The sequence below is a fragment of the Setaria italica genome, chromosome I (genome assembly GCF_000263155.2).
Source record: "Setaria italica strain Yugu1 chromosome I, Setaria_italica_v2.0, whole genome shotgun sequence".
NCBI lineage: Eukaryota > Viridiplantae > Streptophyta > Magnoliopsida > Poales > Poaceae > Setaria > Setaria italica.
Genome location: NC_028450.1, coordinates 32,995,935 through 33,014,116, shown reverse-complemented (window position 1 = coordinate 33,014,116; position 18,182 = coordinate 32,995,935). Strand labels below are relative to the sequence as shown.

General features: G+C 48.5%; 1 protein-coding gene across 1 annotated transcript; it reads right to left on the bottom strand.

The window, feature by feature from the left end:
- Nucleotides 1-411: 411 nt before the first annotated feature.
- On the bottom strand, nt 412-3,270 carry LOC111258000 (uncharacterized protein DDB_G0290685-like). The gene is made up of 3 exons (XM_022828672.1): nt 3,046-3,270; nt 656-2,196; nt 412-490 (listed from the first exon to the last, which is right to left on the bottom strand). Exons 1-3 carry the CDS (start codon nt 3,268-3,270, stop codon nt 412-414), a joined length of 1,845 nt encoding a protein of 614 aa, XP_022684407.1.
- Nucleotides 3,271-18,182: the final 14,912 nt, after the last annotated feature.

The window sequence follows — 18,182 nt, the reverse complement described above, 5'->3', positions numbered from 1 at the left end:
TCCTGCAGCTTGGTCCACATGAACTCAAATGCATCCTGCTGGTGTGGGAACATGTCTTCCTTGACTCCAGGAATGAGATCCCAGACTGAACCAGCTCTGCGACCACCAAAATTGCATGGCACTCCATGTCCATTTGATACCAGCACATCATTTTCTTCAAAAATATTGAGCATTTCCTTAAACATCGAGTCCAACTCAGGTTCAATTGCCAATTCCCTTTCCGCAGAAATCTTCCCCTGTTGGACAAGGAAAATAAATTTGATCTTAATAAGGGAGTTGGTGCAACCTAGCAAGCATAATCAGGTCTTTGTGAAACATGTTGTACACTTGTATTGAATATTTTGCTTACCATAGCAGGCAGTACATGTCTGATCTCAAGATCGACAACATGACAATGCTTGCACCGAACTCCTATTTGTTCATCGATAATGAATTCATGCTTCCCGTTTTTGCATGAAGCTTCTTCCGCTGGAGGAACTGCTTGCCCATCCTGAGCACAGTAATGTAAGCATTAGCTTTTTATTTGGATCAAATTGCATAAAGCATTTTTCTGAGAGGAATTTAAACACAAGACAACTACTCCAAACTAAATACAATATTCATAAAGTTAGAAACACATTTATTAGAAACAAAAATATAAACAGAATGACATAACAGAACGTTCAGTACCTCTTCATGAGAACCAATATTCATGGATTCGAAAGCAATGCCACATTCCCTCCACAAATCTTCCTGATACTTATCATTTTCTGTTTTTTCGTATGGTTCATCTTCATCTCCGAATGAGAACACCAAAGGCAAACTATTTCCATTTTCTGCATGATCAGGAACATCTATATGATTCTCCCATCCGGCAAACAAGGTATTGAGTAGCTCATCATAAGCGTCTTTTGCTGCTCGACCACGCTTCTTCATCCTCATCGTATGTGCCTTTCTTTTGAAGGAAATACCATCCTGTGCATTGGCCATGTCCGTTGGATTCCCGCCATTTGGACCATTGTATTTAGCACGGCCAGGATTTGAACCACCCTTGCCAACCTGCAGATTGGACGCCCCCTTCTTCAGCCTCCGAAAAGCCCCCCCGGCATCTCTTGCATATGCTCTGTACTCCTTAGACTCATCACTACTGGTACTCAGTCCCTTGCGCCATCTCTTGTTTCTTGCTCTCCTGCGCTTTCTTTTGCCAAAAATCCTGCTGTCCTCGTCACTTGATGACATTAGCCCTCCCTGCAGCGCTGGTGGCACTATATCCTCTTCAGATTCTGATGTCGAATCTGGAATATCAATATTGTAAGGTTTACTGAAAGTTCCACGTTTGAGCAGTTTCTTGTCCTTGCATTTTCGCTGTGATCGTGTCCGCCCTTGGATACCCTTGGCAACATATCCAACTGAATCAGGGTTCTCAAGCAAACATATCCCCTCAAAAATCCTCCTCTTGAAGACTCGGGGGCCGTCGCCTCCTGACCTGACACTGCCACCTGCCATGGCGTTGCTGGACGTTAATGGTTGCACCTCCCCTGTTTCACCCAATTCATGCCCATCATCTTCGGATTCACCATCTTCTTCTTCGTCTTCGCCATCGTAGATGCTATGGCTGTCTTCTTGATTGTCACCTTCCTCCTCCAACATTTCCTTTTCCCCCACCTCCTCCTCATTATCAGCAACAGCAGCAGAATCTTTGCTTTCCTCGTATCCGTCCTCACTATCGCCATGGCCATTCTGTCTGCTCCTTCGCTCCACAGACTCTTCATTCTCACTCGCTTGGGATATTTCATTGCCAGACCTACTGTCCTCATCCACCTCCACATCTTCCCCTGTTTTCTGCTCCTGCTCCTGCACCTCCTCACTATCACCATGGCCATTCTGTCTGCTCCTTGCCTCCACAGCCTCTTCTTGCTCACTCTCTTGGGATACTTCATTGCCAGACCCACTGTCCTCCTCCTCCATAACCTCCATATCTCCCGCCGTTTTCTGCTCGTGCTCCTGCACCTGCACCTGCACCTGCACCTCCTCACTATGGCCATGGCCATTCTGCTTGCTCCTTCCCTTCGCAGCCTCTTCCTGCTCACTCTCTTGGGCCACTTCAGTATCAGACCCACTTTCCTCCTGCTCATCCACCTCCATCACCTCCACTTCTTCCCCCTTTTTCTTCTCCTGCTCCTGAACCTCCTCTGCATCTTCGTCCTCCTCTGTTTCCTCGGACGGCACTCGAGCAGAATATGTAGCATACTGCACTCTCGCCTGCTGACGCGACCTTGAACGGATCCTCGAACCGACCGTGGTCCCGACCCAGCCCGCCGGTAAAGCATTATTGCTCCTCTCGCCACTTCTCGTACTCCCTCCACGCCTCGCCTTCCCGGGGGCACACCTTGATTCGCCACTTCTCGTACTCCCTCCACGCCTCGCCTTCCCGGGGGCACACCTTGATTCGCCACTTCTCGTACTCCCTCCACGCCTCGCCTTCCCGGGGGCACACCTGGATTCGCCACTTCTCGTACTCCCTCCATGCCTCGCATTCCCGGGGGCACCGCTGGATTCCTCGCTGGGCACGAAGCTCTTCTTGGACGAAACTGACCGGCCACCCGCGCCTTCCCTGCCTGATTCTCTGCTCTTCACACTGTTCCTCTCCCTTGAAGCGCTCGAACTCCCCATCGCGCGACGCCCAGTTCCTGAAGCGCTGGAACTCCGGTCCAACGCGCGATTGTCGCCACGCGCATCAGGCTTGAGTCTACTGGGCTCCCTCTTCCGTTTCCTCTTCGCGTAGGAGGTTCCTGGGGGAGCAGCCGCCGCCGCCAAGGCTGGCGGCGGTTTTGCTGACGCTGAACGAGCCCAATCGCCGCCGGAATCGTCGAAAGGCTCGTCCTTGATGAGCCTCAGGCCACTGCCGCCCCCCTCGACCATCCGGAGCGGCAGGACGCCACGGAATCCGGCATCAACTCCGTCTTCTTCGTCGGAGATGTTGATAATCTCGGGCTGAGGCCGGGCGGGCGCGCGGGCCGCGGCGACCGGCGGCGGCGAGGACGGCGCCGCGCGCGGGTTCTGTGCCCGCGGCCGCGACAGCGCGCGGGGGTTTTCTTTCCGCGGCGGGATCGGCACCACCGCGAGCCCCAGCGCCCCCGGACCCACCGGGTTGAGGCCCACATCGTTGACGGGCTGCAGGGCCTCGCCGCCGCCCGCGATCGCGGCGCCCTTCCCAAGCACGCGCCCGGCTTGGCCGCCGCCGCCTTCGTCGTCTTCGTCGCTGTCGATGAAGACGACCACGCGCGGCATGGTGCGTGGAGCCCCCGTGCCCCGCGGCCGGCGGCGAAAGGACGTCGCCCGGCGGTGGGGAGACGAAGCGGCTCGGCGGCGGGAGGGGAGAAAGAGGGTTTTTGCTCTGGTCGTCTGTGCGCGCGAGTGGAATAGGAAACGGGAGCTGGGAAGGGAAAGATTTCTCGTGCGCGCTGGCCCCCACCTGTCATCGGCGTTACAGCGTGTGGTGGCTGGACGAGAGCATCACGAGGAAACGTCCCTTGCTGGAGGCTGGAGCGTCCAGCGTCCTGGTGGTGTTCCCCACAAGCACGCGCGTGGACTGCGGGCTCCTGTTTGCTCATTCGAGTAGTGGGCTTCAGTTGTCAGTGAGTGAGGGTTAAGGCAATCTAAGTGAGGGTAGCATGCGAGGACCTATGTTGTGGCTTTATTTTGGGTTTCTAGTTCCGGTGAAGGCCAGAGCATTTCCTCCTGGACTCCTGGACCCCTGGCATATGTTCATAGACCCGCAGGCTAAGGGTCTCTTTGATCTAAATGCTAATGGGTAAAATTTAGTCTGTTTGTATCCAAGTGTTATTGGGTGAAAGTGCTAAAATTTATCACTTTTATGTATTAGCCCATCCAAATGGGAGGACTAATGGGAGAGCTAAAAGCCCATCTAAAAAAGTGCAAAAGTCATTAGTCGGTGGGGAGGAGCTAATGGGTGCTAATACTTGTGAAAAGACAAAAAGGGGAGAGAGAGAGGGAAAATGTGAGGAGATAAAGGGCAAAAGTGATATTTCATGGACTTTAGCCCTATCAATTAGCCATGTCTCTAAAGGGGAGTACTAATGGGTGGAAGTGCTAAACTTTAGCAATAGCACATCTAAAAAAGACTCTAACAAGTTTTTGGGTGAACTATTTCATTGGAAAGCATTGTATCCAGGTTCAAATGTAATCTACATATGTCGTATATACATCTATGGGCATACCGGAAGGTTTGGACAGTTCTATATACAGGGCTGGATACCGAGACGTGTTAGACATGGAGACTATGATGCAGGACGGCGTGGTCTACGTGGCAAGATAAGAACTAGTCAAGGATTAGGAAACTACTCGTAGCAATTAGAGTAGTACTCATCTAGTATTCTTGTAAAACAACCGACATGTAGCCCTACCCCTGGCAATATAAGACAAGGCAGGGACCCCCTCCAAAGAAATTCAATCCAACCAACACATAGGACGTAGGGTATTACGCAATCTAGCGGCCCGAACCTGTCTAAATCGTGTGTTTGAGTTCACCTTCGAGTTCCTGATCTCGGCAAGCCCCACGCACCAAACACTACCTTGGGCAACCCCTTGGTATGTTGCCAGGTCTAAACACTATCAGCTGGCGTGCCAGGTAAGGGCTCTCGCTGAGAATCCAATGGTGAGCTCAATGGCCTAAGTCATCATCAAGCCAACTGTTGCATTCGAAGAGGGCGCGATGTTCATCTTTGGCTCCTGGGTTTGTGTCACAGATTGTGCTGGAAATTTTCACCGTCACATTGCGCCGGCCCCGGAGAAGAAGCAACATGCTATGAAGCTCCAGTATCAAGCTCTGGAGGATCTCGTCGAGAAAGTCAGCAAATTTTCAATTTCTGAACTAGTCAGAGGCTAGGGGGACGAGTTCGAGTACGACTCGACTTCTCCCACCAGTTAGACTGGTTCTCATGAGCCGGCGCTTAAGCCATCGTGCGAATCAGACTACGACCCAAGTTGATTCCCGTTCGGACTCCGAAACACGGGTGCTATTTACCAAGCTACCCTGTCTAGATCACAATCCAACACGGATATGATCGAGGACCCCGACTACTTCTCAGATCCGGGTGAGGAGACCCCTTTATTAGGTCCACAGTAGGACCTAGTAATCACATCGACTCCACAAGGTAGATTCATCTACTAGCTCAACATGAAGCCACCTGCTCTCACCAAGAACGACGACTCAGATCTTATTGCCTACCTTGATACCCTCTCGAACCAGGAGGGAACTCCCCTGTCGTACATCTATGAAGAAGACGGCTCCACGGAGGTAATCACGTTAAGTTCAGAAAGCTATTCTCCGGAATGAGAACTCTTCGCTCTCATTGCTGCACAAGAAGGTGAAAAAGAGGAGCAACCAGAGAGAAATTCGCGGCATGAACATCACCCGGATGATGTCTCACAGGATGAGCTCACCGCCAACATTGTCGGAGAAGAAACTGAAGCCCAAAGAACTCGACGGTGAGCAAGAAACATAGTAAGAGCAGAGTGTCATCGCCACCTTGCAGCAAACCTGCCAATCATGAACTTGGATCGCGCATTTGAAACAGTTCAATCGCGTCAACATCGTACTCATCTTGCCACCATCGCATCCATTGATCTTATTACCCTCGCAATATCACAGGACAAGTACACTAGGCAACTGGCGGAACTAGCGGAGCGCGCGTACGAACAACTCGATCAACAAAACCCGAAACACTCAGTTCCACACATCCTATCCCAGCATGGCAGTAGACATAGGCGCACTCCATCCAGATTAAGCCAAGCTGGAGCAGAGGGTAGTCGGGCAGGACCCTTGGGAGGCCGTGGCCACCGTGGGCCCAACCCAGAGCCTGAACGCCCGGTACAAGATCTACGTCATAAGATTAACTCTGATCACGACGCCCGTACAATCATTGACGGACGCCGCCGCGAGCGTGACCAGGAAGTCAAGTACCCAGGAGAGAATTCCGACGGGTACCCCACCTTCTCAAGACGAGTAAGGAGGACAATTCTACTCGAGAAATTCAAACCTCCGGGTATCATCAAGTACGATGGCAAGATCCAATCCAATGGCTACGGTGCTACTCACTATCAGTATAAGCAGCAGGAGGAACGACGATACCAAGGTCATCTACTTCCCCATTTGCATGGAGGCAGCACCACTTACATGGCTCGAGTCATTAGACAAGAACTCCATCGATACGTGGAAGAATCTCAAGGTGACGTTCACCAACAACTTTGCAAGGGCAATGCAGTGCCCTGGCAACAGAATCGACTTGTCTCAAGTCAAACAGCAACAACATGAGACCCCGCGCAGCTACCTACGTCGTTTTTTCGATAAGAAGGCCACAATCATGGATATCACGGAGCGCGATGCCATAGATTGCTTCCAATACGGTCTCTATGACCGTCGGATGTTCCAGGATTTTGGCAGAAGATACCCCGAAGATATCAAATCTCTCAAGATTATGATACATGCGTGGGAAGATGAGAAAGACAAGGAGATCGAGAGGTTCGAGTCTAACCCCAACAAGGGCCAGAACAACAGTAATCAGAATAATGGCTAGCGCAACTATCGCAACAACAATGACAACTGAAATAACTACTCAGGAGGTCAGAATCGTAAGAGGAAGCCAAACAATACTATCGCGGCAATATCAAAATCAGCCAAGAAAGGCGGCAGGAGTCAAGACAGGACTCCATTCAACGAGCTCCAGAAGAAGCAGTGCTCATGGCACCTGCATCATAAGCACTTTGCGATGGATTGCTACAGTCCATGCAGAGTCATGAAAGACTTGCCGGAACCTTCTGGGAAAAATAACAAGGGCAAGACCAAGGAAGACGAAAATTATGGTGACAAAAAAAATTCCAAAACCCTTCCAACACCATCAACGTCATCTTTGGCAGCACACCAGGTACTGCTACTAAGCGGTCCCAGAAGTTGGCCCTTTGAGAGATCATGTCCATTGAACCAGCAACACCTACGTTCCTCAAATAGTCCAAGGTGCCAATCACCTTCTGCAGGAAGGACCAATGGACTAGTTTCTCAGACCCAGGATGGCATCCTCTCGTCCTAGATCCAGTAGTCGTTGTTTCCTGACTCACCAAGGTACTCATCGATGGCGGTAGTAGTCTCAACGTACTCTTCGTCAAGACATTGAGAAAGATGGGCCTTAACATTACTGACATGCTCACCCCAACAAACTCTCCATTCTACGGGATTGTCCCAGGCAACGCGGCTGTACCCCTCGGGCAGGTGGTTTTGCCAGTTACCTTCGGGACCAAATAACACTACCAGACAGAGTACATCCGGTTCAATGTGGCAGACTTCAAAACATTGTATCATCCTATCCTCAGAACACCTGGATTGACCAAATTTATGGTGATCCCGCACTACATGTACCTAGTACTCAAGATGCCGGGACCCAAGGGAGTACTCTTCGTGCGCGGAGACTTAAAGAGATCATACGACTGCGACACCGAAACTGTGGAGCTAGCAGCGACTACTCAAGTGCCAAATTCGATCATGCAAGTCTTTGCCGCCTTCAAGAAACTATCCCCATCAGAACTCAAGATCCTAGAGAAGAAGTTGAGAGCAACCAAGGTCAAGCCGACAAGTGAAGTAGACATCAAAGCCATTGACATTGATACCGGTGATAGCTCCAAGAAGCCCTAATTGGCTCAGGGCTTGATCCTTAATAGGAAACCGCGCTCATCAGCTTCCTCCGAGCCAATCGTGACATCTTCGCGTGGAAGCCATCGGATGCCGGGGGTGCCCAGAGAGTTGATCGAGCACTCACTGAATGTGGACCCAAAAACTACACCAAAAAGACAACGATTACGGCGGTTTGTCCAAGACAGAAGGTAAGCAGTCAAAAAAGAGTTGGCCAAACTACTTGCAACAAGTTTCAAAGTGAAGTTTAACATCTAGAATGGCTAGCCAATCCCATCCTAGTGCGAAAGGAAAACAACAACGAGTGGAGGATGTATGTCGACTACACAGACCTCAACAAGCATTATCCAAAGGATCCCTTCGGACTCCCTAGGGGATCACTAGATAGCTCTCAAGGAAGAAGATCAAATCAAGATTACGTTTATCACCCCATACGGAGCTTTCTGCTACACAACAATATCCTTCGGGTTGAAAAACGCAGGCGCCACCTATGAACGGGCAATCCAGGAGTGCTTCAAGAAATAGCTACACCGCAATGTAGAGGTGTATGTAGATGATGTGGTTGTAAAGACTAGAAATCCCGATGACTTGATTGCAGATTTGGAAGAAACTTTCACAAGCTTGCAAGAATTCCGGTGGATGCTAAACCCAACAAAGTGCGTTTTTGGCGTACCCTCCGGAAAACTACTTGGGTTCGTCATCATTCACCGAGGGATTGAAGCTAACCCCGAGAAGATCTCTGCCATTACCGATATGCACGCCCCATCGTGTGTCAAGGACATCTAGAAGCTGATTGGGTGCATGGCGGCCCACAACATATTCATCTCTAGGCTTAGAGAATGGGGACTACCCTTCTTCAAACTACTCAAGCAGCAAAATAAATTCCAGTGGACCGAGGAGGCAGATCAAGCACTTCTACAGAAGAGGTACATTATCAGGAGTACTCATGAAGTACATCTCACAACAAGATGGCAGGACATACTGGAGGAAATTCACAAAGGAATCTGTGGAAATCACGCATCCTCATGAACGACTATGGGCAAAGCTTTCAGAGCAGGTTTCTATTGGCCTATAGCTCTCACTAACACTGAGGAACTAGTCCGCCGGTGCCAAGGATGTCAATTCTTCGCCAAGCAACAACACGTCCCTGCTTACAAGCTGATCACTATACCACCCTCTTGACCCTTCGCATGTTGAAGGTTAGACATGATTGGTCCACTGCCTTCGACGCCTGCAGGATTCAGCCGAGTACTGGTGGCGATCGACAAGTTTACTAAGTGGATCGAGGTGAAGCCAATAACCTACCCCAAAGCAGACAGGGTACTCGACATCCTCGATAAAATTGTCCATCGCTACGGCTTCTCCAATCGTATTATCACAGACCTAGGCTCCAATTTCAACAACCTTGGAGTATTGCGAGATAGCGGGATTGACATCCGGTACATCTCTGTTGCTCATCCGTGGGCCAACGGCCAGTTTGAGCGCGCCAACAGGATGTTACTAGAAGCTCTGAAAAAAAGACTACATGATATTAGAAATACTAAAGGGGGCAAGTGGCTCAAGGACCTACTCAATGTCCTCTGGGGGCTTCGCACCCAGTCGTGCAAGCCTACAAGGCAATTGCCCTACTTCCGGGTCTACTGATTAGAAGCCGTCCTTCTCGCTGACATCATGTGGAAATCTCCAATAGTCGAGCAATATGAGGAGGGCGCAGCAGAAGTAACAAGGCGTCTAGATTTAGACAGCCTTGAAGAAGCTCGTTGTGTAACACTTGTCCAGTCTGCAAGGTACATTGAAGGAATCCGCCACTATCACGATAGCAATGTTAGAGAACATTCGTTCAATACTGGCAATATGGTCCTCAAGTGTATCCAAGACACCAAGGGACTGCACAAGCTAAATTTGCATGGGAGGGACCATTCATCATATCCAAGGTCATTGGACTTAGGTCGTACAGGCTCGAACTCTCTGGCGAAGACGTCAACAACTCGTGAAATATCGAGCAACTTTGTTGATTCTACCCTTAGTTTACATATTCATGTAAATTGGTCATCGACCTCAGTTGTATAATTATAATTTAATAAAGCAGATTTATTTTTCGTTGTAAAACAACTACTTATTTCTGCCTGATTGCAACTTGCCAAAGCAAGTTCACAGAGCTATTTAGCTCTCCGGGTACTATCACCCAACTCGCAGCTTGTAATCACAAGTCTGTACAAAGCTACTCAGTTTCCAGGGGCAAAATTGCCCACATACGGCTTGTAATAACAAGTCTGCAAAGCATCTTCTAAGTTATTCAACTCATCGGATAAAAATGTCCAAACGCGGCTTGCAAGATTAGTCTGCAATTAAAAATCATGAGTTATTCAACTCATTGGACAAGTTTGTCCTCTCGGTGGCTTCCAGAAAAGAAGTCGTCAGCAATTTGGGAGTTACGTAGACTACTCAAAATATTCTTATCTAGACAAGTCTGTCTAGTCGCAACTTGTAATAACAAGTCTGCAGTTCCAGACTTTTGAGAGTACAACATCTGAACAACCCAAAGAGGTTGCAAAGATAGGCTCCAGTTGAAGAAATCCTAAAGAGTCTACTCGCTTGCAAGATCTGACTATCCAAATACCTTGAGTACTCGCACTTCGCAAAAAAGAGTCGTATCCCAAAGTACTCTACACCGTATATTTGAAGAGGCTCATCAGAGTAGCCTTGTGCGCAAACACTTACGGCTACCGCCCGAACAGCTATCAGGGTAGTTCGTAAGATGCACTAAAAATAAAAAAGTTGACAGAAGGAAAAATTGCAACAAGATTTCAAATAATTTACATTTCATTCATATTATATTTATATTACAAGAAACTGATGTTCACTTTTTATAGAGACTACTCAAGGTCTAAGTGACTAGCCACTTCCTTTGTGATAGGGCACATCTCCTGCAGGTACTGATGGAACTGCTCATTAGAGCAGTCCTCTGTGATCCCTTCCGCAACAGGAGCTAGGTCCGCCTGCGGGTAAAAGGACTTCACAAAAGCCAGTAACTGCTTGGAGACCGACTCAACTATCTTCTGGACGTAGTCGGTGACCTTGGCTAGCACCTCCTTGAGTATCTCAGATAGAGGGTGGGGCTTCACACCTTCAGCTGCGGGCTTCACCATGTCTACAATGGGCTGAGCTGCATCAGTTAGCTCCTTCAGAGCAAGCTTTGTAGCCTCCAGCTCAGCCTCGCGCTCCTGGAGGGTCTTCATGGTGTTCACCAAGTCGACCTCCTCATCCACGTGCATCTTCCTCTCCTTCTCTAGGTGATGTTCCAAGTTTTTGTACACCACAGATAATTTGTCATGCTGGTCCATCACCCGGTAGTAGGAGTTCTGCCAATCAACAACTCACCCTTGGAGATCTTCCTTTCTTTTCTCGAGCACTGCAGGAACAACATAAAGGAAAATTCAATATCACAAAATGGAATCAGTACTCGAAAACCAAAAGAGAAGATCAATTACCTCTCAGTTGTTGCTTCAGGGACTTATTATGCTTCTGGAGGTAATCCTTCTCCTCCGCAAACTGCTGGACAGTGTTACGGTACTTGGCGGCTTGGCCATCATACTTCATCAGTAGCCGGGAGGAGTACTCCCGCTCCTTGGCAAGTTCCTGAGCAAGTGCCTCAGCACGTATTATTGTGTCCCGTAACCCTGGAGCATTTGGGACTTTCGGCGGGAGCACTTGATTACATCCTGCAAAAACAGAGCTAGTACTCGTGTCAAGGTACGAGTACTAATTTCAAGATATGGGCGAAGCAGGAGGAAACTCACCACTGCATATTGGCCTACATGGCGGTACATCTCCATCATCCGGACCTCCATCTCTGTGGTGAGCAGGGGGTCGGCAATCAGCTGAATGTCTTCAAGGTTAACTCCTTCAGCTATCCATGACTCCTCGTGCACTTCAGCATTCGCTGCGCCAAGTGGAACCAGGGCACGGCTGGTTGACGGACCCAGCTCGGAAGGTGGAATGGCTGCCAACACTTCCAGTACTTCGGCAGCTTCGGCCTCTATCTCCGACTCGGGGGCTACAAGAGTAGCCACGACACCAGAGGTAGTCGCTGCTACAGCCTCAGGTACTAGTGGGTCGGGGGTTGGCACTAAAGTATCATTCAACGAAGAAATCACATCTTGCATTAATGTGGCAATAAGGGATACATCACCTGGATTCGTTGTCGGCATAGGTTGATCTTCCGATGGTAGACTTGTTGGTGCCAGGACGGTGTCTTGGACCGAGTGGCTACTACCATCGGTCGCAGGCTTCGGGCTTGGGCCTCCAAGCTCCACGCTAGAGGATTTCCTGCAAAAAGACAAGTTGTCAGAAGACATACTACAAGTCAATAACAATTTACAATTACTACTTGAATGAAGTTTCAATACTTACTTTGAGGATCTCCTCACTTTCAGAGAGGGCTCCCCTAACAAGCGCATCGGCTTGATGGTCGGCGATGGCTTCTTTGGTGCGGCTTGTTGGGTCACAGTGCGATCCTTGCCAACCTTGGTTGCCGCCTCTGTCTGTTGTGTAATCTGGGTGCTGGCAGGGTTTGCCCTGGCAACGAAGGGTTCTTGGTCATCTTCGATCTTGATGACCTCCATGATTATTGACAGCTGCTGTTGCACAACTTCGGTAGTCGTCTTCTCTGCCTCAGTCACCTCCTCGACTACTTGCAATCCACCAATGTCGTATTGAGTAGACATGATGGTAAAGGACTCACTTAGTAGTACTCGATCCTCAGGATCTTGCTCTTCTTCGAAGGTTATTACAGGTGGAGGCACGTCCTTGGCGGTGCGAGGCTTCTTTATCGCACGCTTCATGGCGATGGTCCACTTCTTCTTTGGTGGCGGCACCAGTCCAGCCTTCAGATCATCTTCAGCTGCACATTTTGATGACCTGGAGGAAGACCCAGCCTTGTCAGACGGCTGGGCCTTAAGCATGAATTCCTCTGCAGCTTTAGAGTTAGAGCTGCTGAAGGACTCGAAATCGTCTTCTTCCTCCTCTTCAACTTCGCTCTGCACGCTCGTAGTTGTGTGTACGCGTGGAGTGGCGTCAGAACCTTCTGATCCAGGAGGAGGAGGAGCGGAGCAAAATAATTGTACATCTTCCTACATAGGAAGACAAGTCAGTGCATCAAAAATTAACAAAAATCAGTACTCGGAGGCTACGGCCATGGGTACTTACACTGCTTGGCAGGTTGGTAGCGCAGAATTCCCGCACAATCATCGGGATCTCACTTGCATTCTTCAAAAGGTGCCTCAATCGTGCCATGACTTCATCAACACTGAACTCCTCTGGTGACATCCTGGATGGATCATTGGGGCCCGAGTAGTCGTAGCCCCATGTGCACCGGAGGTGTAGGGGTTGAACTTGCCTCTTCATGAAGCTGAAGGCCACCCCAACTCCTGTTAATCCTTGTTGATTGAGCTTGGCGATTCTGTCTAGGAGCTCGGGTAGCTGCAAGCAGTCCCCATGTGAAGGCTCATCCAACCACCTGTTGTTCCAAGTCGAGCAGTAGCCTGTCAACTTCGGGAGCTTAGGCTCGTGGTTGCCGATGTAGTACCATCTCTCTTTCCACCCAAAATGTGAGTCAATCAACTCGTAATCCAAGTAAAGGCCCTTCACCTTCTCCCTCATCTGGATCCCAGCCCCACCGAGTACTTTAGTATGCTCTCTCTTGGCTGAGGCTTGACCCGAAAAAACTTGTGGAAAAGTTAAAAATGTAGCTGGATCCCCAGGAATGCTTCGCACAGATGAACAAAAATCGCAGCATGCAAAATGCTGTTGGGGTTGAGGTGCACAAGCTCGATTTTGTAGTAATCAAGGAGGCTGCGGAAGAAGTCGGAGGCTGGCAAAGCTAATCCACGCTCAATAAAATGAGAGAAGATTACCGTCTCATTGGCGTATGTCTCCAACAGCCACGGATTGCTGAAAGCACACCTCCAGTTGATGACATCCTTCTCTTGGAGGAGGTTGGCTGCTACCAATGCCTTGATGTCCTCCTCTTTCAGTCCAGGCACATGCAGGCAATGGTGGGGCAGTCTGGTCAGTCTTGCCATACTTGGGAGCTGGCAGTTGGATCTCCTTTTTCTTGTCTGCCTTCTTCTTCCCACCTTTCGTCACCTTGCTCGAAGTTGCCTTGTTTCCCATCCTTGTTGCCATGAGGGTTTTCTTTTGCATGCGCTCGGGGGTAAATGGTAGGGGACGGTGGCGCTAGAGCTCAAGGATCGGGCAGCAGCGGTGCTAGGGCTACAGTGTGGAAGTTGAAAGAGCAGATGGCACAGGTAAAATGAAAGGGATATTTTCCTCCATTATTTATAACCGCAGCGCAGTAACAAGCAGTGAGATTAAAGGGAATATTCTGGTTTAATGGCATGGGGATTTCGCACCTGGTTGACAGTTTCCCTTATTTTTGGAAGAGATAAGGTTATTGTTGGCGAATGGTCACGTTGACCAGTGGTTGACCCTTATACCCACCAAACTAGTCATGTAACGGCTCGGGGGCTGCGTGCCACGTGCCCATTGGCTAAATTTTTTTGTCTCGGTTTTAAGGATAAATAGATGCAAATTACAGTTATACAGATTGACTCTCAGCCTAATTTTTTGATTCAACCTAAGGCTCGGAGGTTACTCCATATGGAGTGCGACTTTCGTTGCACTTCCATATAAAAATTTAGGATTGAAGATTCAAGATCAAGTTAAATGAGGCTTGAGTACATTCTAGCCGTATGGCAGTGCTCGAGTACGTTTGAAGACTCAACCCGATGGAGCACTCGAAGAGCACTAAAACTAGTCGGAGAAGCCTACAAAAGTACTCGGAACTGCTGCATTTGACTAAAAAATATTCGGAGGTATGTCGTACATACATCTATGGGCCCACAGAAGGTTTGGATAGTGCTAGATACATGGATGGACACTGAGACGTGTCAGGCATGGAGACTATGATGCAGGACGGCGTGGTCTACGTGGCAAGACAGGAACTAGTCGAGGATTAGAAAACTACTCGTAGCAATTAGAGTAGGACTCATCTAGTCGAATCCGATTAGTATTCTTGTAAAATAACCTACCTGTAGCCCTGCCACCAGCAATATAAGGGACCCCCTCCAAAGCAATTCAATCCAACCAACATACAGGACGTAGTGTATTATGCAATATAGCGGTCCGAACCTATCTAAATCGTGTGTTTGAGTTCACCTTCGAATTCCTGATCTCGGTGAGCCCCACGCACTAAACACTACCTCGGGCATCCCGCTCGGTAGGTTGCCGGGTCTAAACACTGACAACATCCAAAGTATTTTAAAAAAAATAAACATCCAAAGTTTTCATTGGAACACCATCAATCCAAATAAAAATAGGTTCTTATAAAAAAAGTTTTATTGAAATAGGGTTTTATGTGAATACCATCCGGTTAGTAGATGGCATTTTCTTGAAAGGTGACAACAATATATCTTGTCTCATGGTATTCCACTAGATGTTATAAATATTAAATAATCTTCCGTTATATCTTGATAAAGTAAGTAGCAATAGAGGCAAAGTAGGAACACATGAACAATTGAACATAAGAAGCATATGTGTAAACGAGGAGATATACAATAAAAGAGTAAGTGGAAAATGCGCTATATATTAGAGCAAAGATGTGACCTGAGGCGAAAGCCTAGCTCAGCTAGTAAGGTTCTTGTGGTGCAACCTGCATACCAGGGTTCGAGTCCTTGACTCGGCACCGGTGTTCGCATTTTCCTGGATTTATTCCAGGATTTAACTAGCACTATTCTTTCAATGGTAGACGACGTGCCCCTCAACAACGAGACGCCAGTGGTGACTTCATTAACCTTGAGGATTTAGCGGCTCAGTCTTTCGGAGGTGCTCATAGGGTTAGGGTTGCGTGTGTGTTCGTAGGGGCGAGTGCACGTGCGTATATATGAGTGTCTGCGTCTGTACTGTGTAATTTGTAAAAAAAATGACCCAGGGCATAGAGCAAATGAATAATTTTAGTTGGCGCAACTAAAACTCCAAGTGCAACTATAAACGAGATTCTTTTTTTTGAGCCCCTACTTTAAGATAGGAGGGCGCTCATTCACATCACAATTCACACCCCTATTTCTTAGCACGTTCCAACTCTTCTCCTAAATTTCATTACTTATTTTATTGAGGGTTGGGGAACGATTGGAGTGCTTTTTGGCATACAAGTTAGTACCTGTTTGGATTAGATAGGATTAATTTTTAGCCAGGGAACAGTTAGTTTGGTAAAATCTCTGAGGTTGTTTGAATATATTGGCTAATAGTTAGTTGGAATCATGACAAAAATCTATTTTGCCCTTAGTGAGATGGAGACAGTTATAGGTGGGAGGGCAAAATGACTTTTTCTAACCATTAGCTTATTTTAGCCGAAATTAGCTTTTTTTTGCCAACTAATACATTAATAGTTACTTGGAGCTTAGCTAACAAATAGCTCTCCTGTTTAGATCAGTAATGTCTAACTTTTAGCAGTTAGTTGGAGTACTGGAGTGGATGAGTTCACGCATATGCCAGCCCATCATCCAATCTGGTTTTTAGTTTTTACAAGGAGAAGGTCGATTTGGTTTCTTTGCAGCTGGTAAAGCCTCCCATCTGCCAACAATATCATTTATCACAGTAAAATTCGACGACCACGCTAGAAGCCATTGATTTCACACCACCACCTACATTTATGGTTTGCCAAAGTTTCTTTTTAAGGGCTTACCAAGGATTCATACGGCATGAAACAAACCATCCTAGATGTTGTTGGTCTCTCTTTTCTTAAAGAGATTTGCTATTTATCTGTTGACAGATTTTTTAGAGAAAATCATCGAATTTTTTTTATGTTGCAGATGCTATTTTTTGATGTTGCAAACATTCGTGATGTTTCAAAATATTTCATGATTTAGGGGAGGAAGCATAAAAATATTTTCTAGTGTTGCAGATTCTATTTTACAATGTTTCAAACATTATTTTGTATGCTGCATAGTACTTCATGTTCCAGCCACATGAACATGGGAGGATAATACCTGCAACACCGCATAACAACATTCGCAACATTATAAAATTTGACAGATCTTACCCTTAAAAATCTGTCAACACATAGATATACATTCCCTTTAAAAAAATAATTCTAAACGTGAGCTCAAACTCGTGTAGGAGGGTTAGATAGAATCAATTAGGCTATCACATAAGTAATTTTGTGATATGGCAAAAATATTAATAACAAAGAAAGAGGGAAATAATTCCTAATTCAAAAATGGCATCGATGTGCGCACCTGAGGGCGAAGAACAACCTGTTTCGCGTTGAGGCAAGCATCTCCTTCCATCTGCATGAGGCCCACCCTACAGCCATCGCCTACCGCTGTCATGGTCTTGCCCGAGCTCCCCACCCCTCACCTGCAACCTTGCCGCTACCACCAAGGAGGAGCTTATCACCACAACCACCCTACCGCTGTCTCCTGCTCGCGTGCCCACTTCGCTCTTCGCATCCTAGGCCCCTGCTGCTCATGCGTGCTCACTCATAGTCAATCGCCCCCTCACAAGTGGTCATCACAGCGTTGGCCACAGCATGCATGGATGAAGAGACCCGCCACCTAAGCCCACCGCCACTAGCGCGTAGCCACGCCAGCCTGCGACCACCAAGTGGCCACCACCCCGTCGACCATGACATGCGTGGATCTAGAGACTCACTACCACTCTCATGTCCTCGCACGTAGCCATGCTGACCCGGCCTGTGGCCTCCGACTCCGAGTGGCCGCCGCGGTGGCGACCGATGGATCTAAAGGTCCAAATCCATTGCTACTCACGCGTGACCACGATGGCCCGTGGCCCCCCGAGTGGTCAACACCGCGAAGGCTGCAACAGGCATGAATCTAGAAACCCACCACCGCTCACATAGCCCCGACGGATAGCGACTCGCAAGTGGTTGTCACCAACCAGCCACCGACAACCAGCATGTATGGATTTGGAGAACCACCGCCTAGGCTCGCCATCGCTCGTGCATAGCAATGGCTAGGCCACGGCCCCGCCATGGCGGACCTTAACCAGCATGCGTGGATCTGGAGACCCGCCACCGCTCGTGCATAGCAATGGTTGGGCCGCAGCCCCGCCATGGCGGACCTTGAGTGTCCACCACCGTGGCATGCTGCACCCCCTCCCCCCTCCCGAGTGGCCACCGCCTCGCTAGCCGCGGCATGCGCAGATCTGGAAACTGCTTCCTAGGCCCGGTGCTCCTTGCCCTTGGCTAATCCATAGCACCCCAATCGCCGTTGCTGTGCTAGCCGTGGCATGCGTGTGGATGTGGAGAGAGTGAGAGAGATGAGTGGAGGATGAAAGAGTGGTCGAAGGGGAGAGACCGGAAGAAAAGGAGATTTATTATGGGCGATTTCTTGGTGAGGCAGCGGCTACATAACGTTTTGTACTACCATATACCCTTCAAACGGGTATCCAAAGTAGTCCTACATGACTACGTGTAGAG

Coding starts and splice junctions, on each gene's coding strand:
- LOC111258000 (XM_022828672.1), bottom strand. CDS start 3,270: ATGCCGCGCGTGGTCGTCTTCATCGACAGCGACGAAGACGACGAAGGC. Junction 2,197..3,045: donor GCGCGCTGTCGCGGCCGCGG/GCACAGAACCCG, acceptor GTGCCGTCCGAG/GAAACAGAGGAGGACGAAGA. Junction 491..655: donor GAAGAGGTACTGAACGTTCT/GTTATGTCATTC, acceptor TACTGTGCTCAG/GATGGGCAAGCAGTTCCTCC.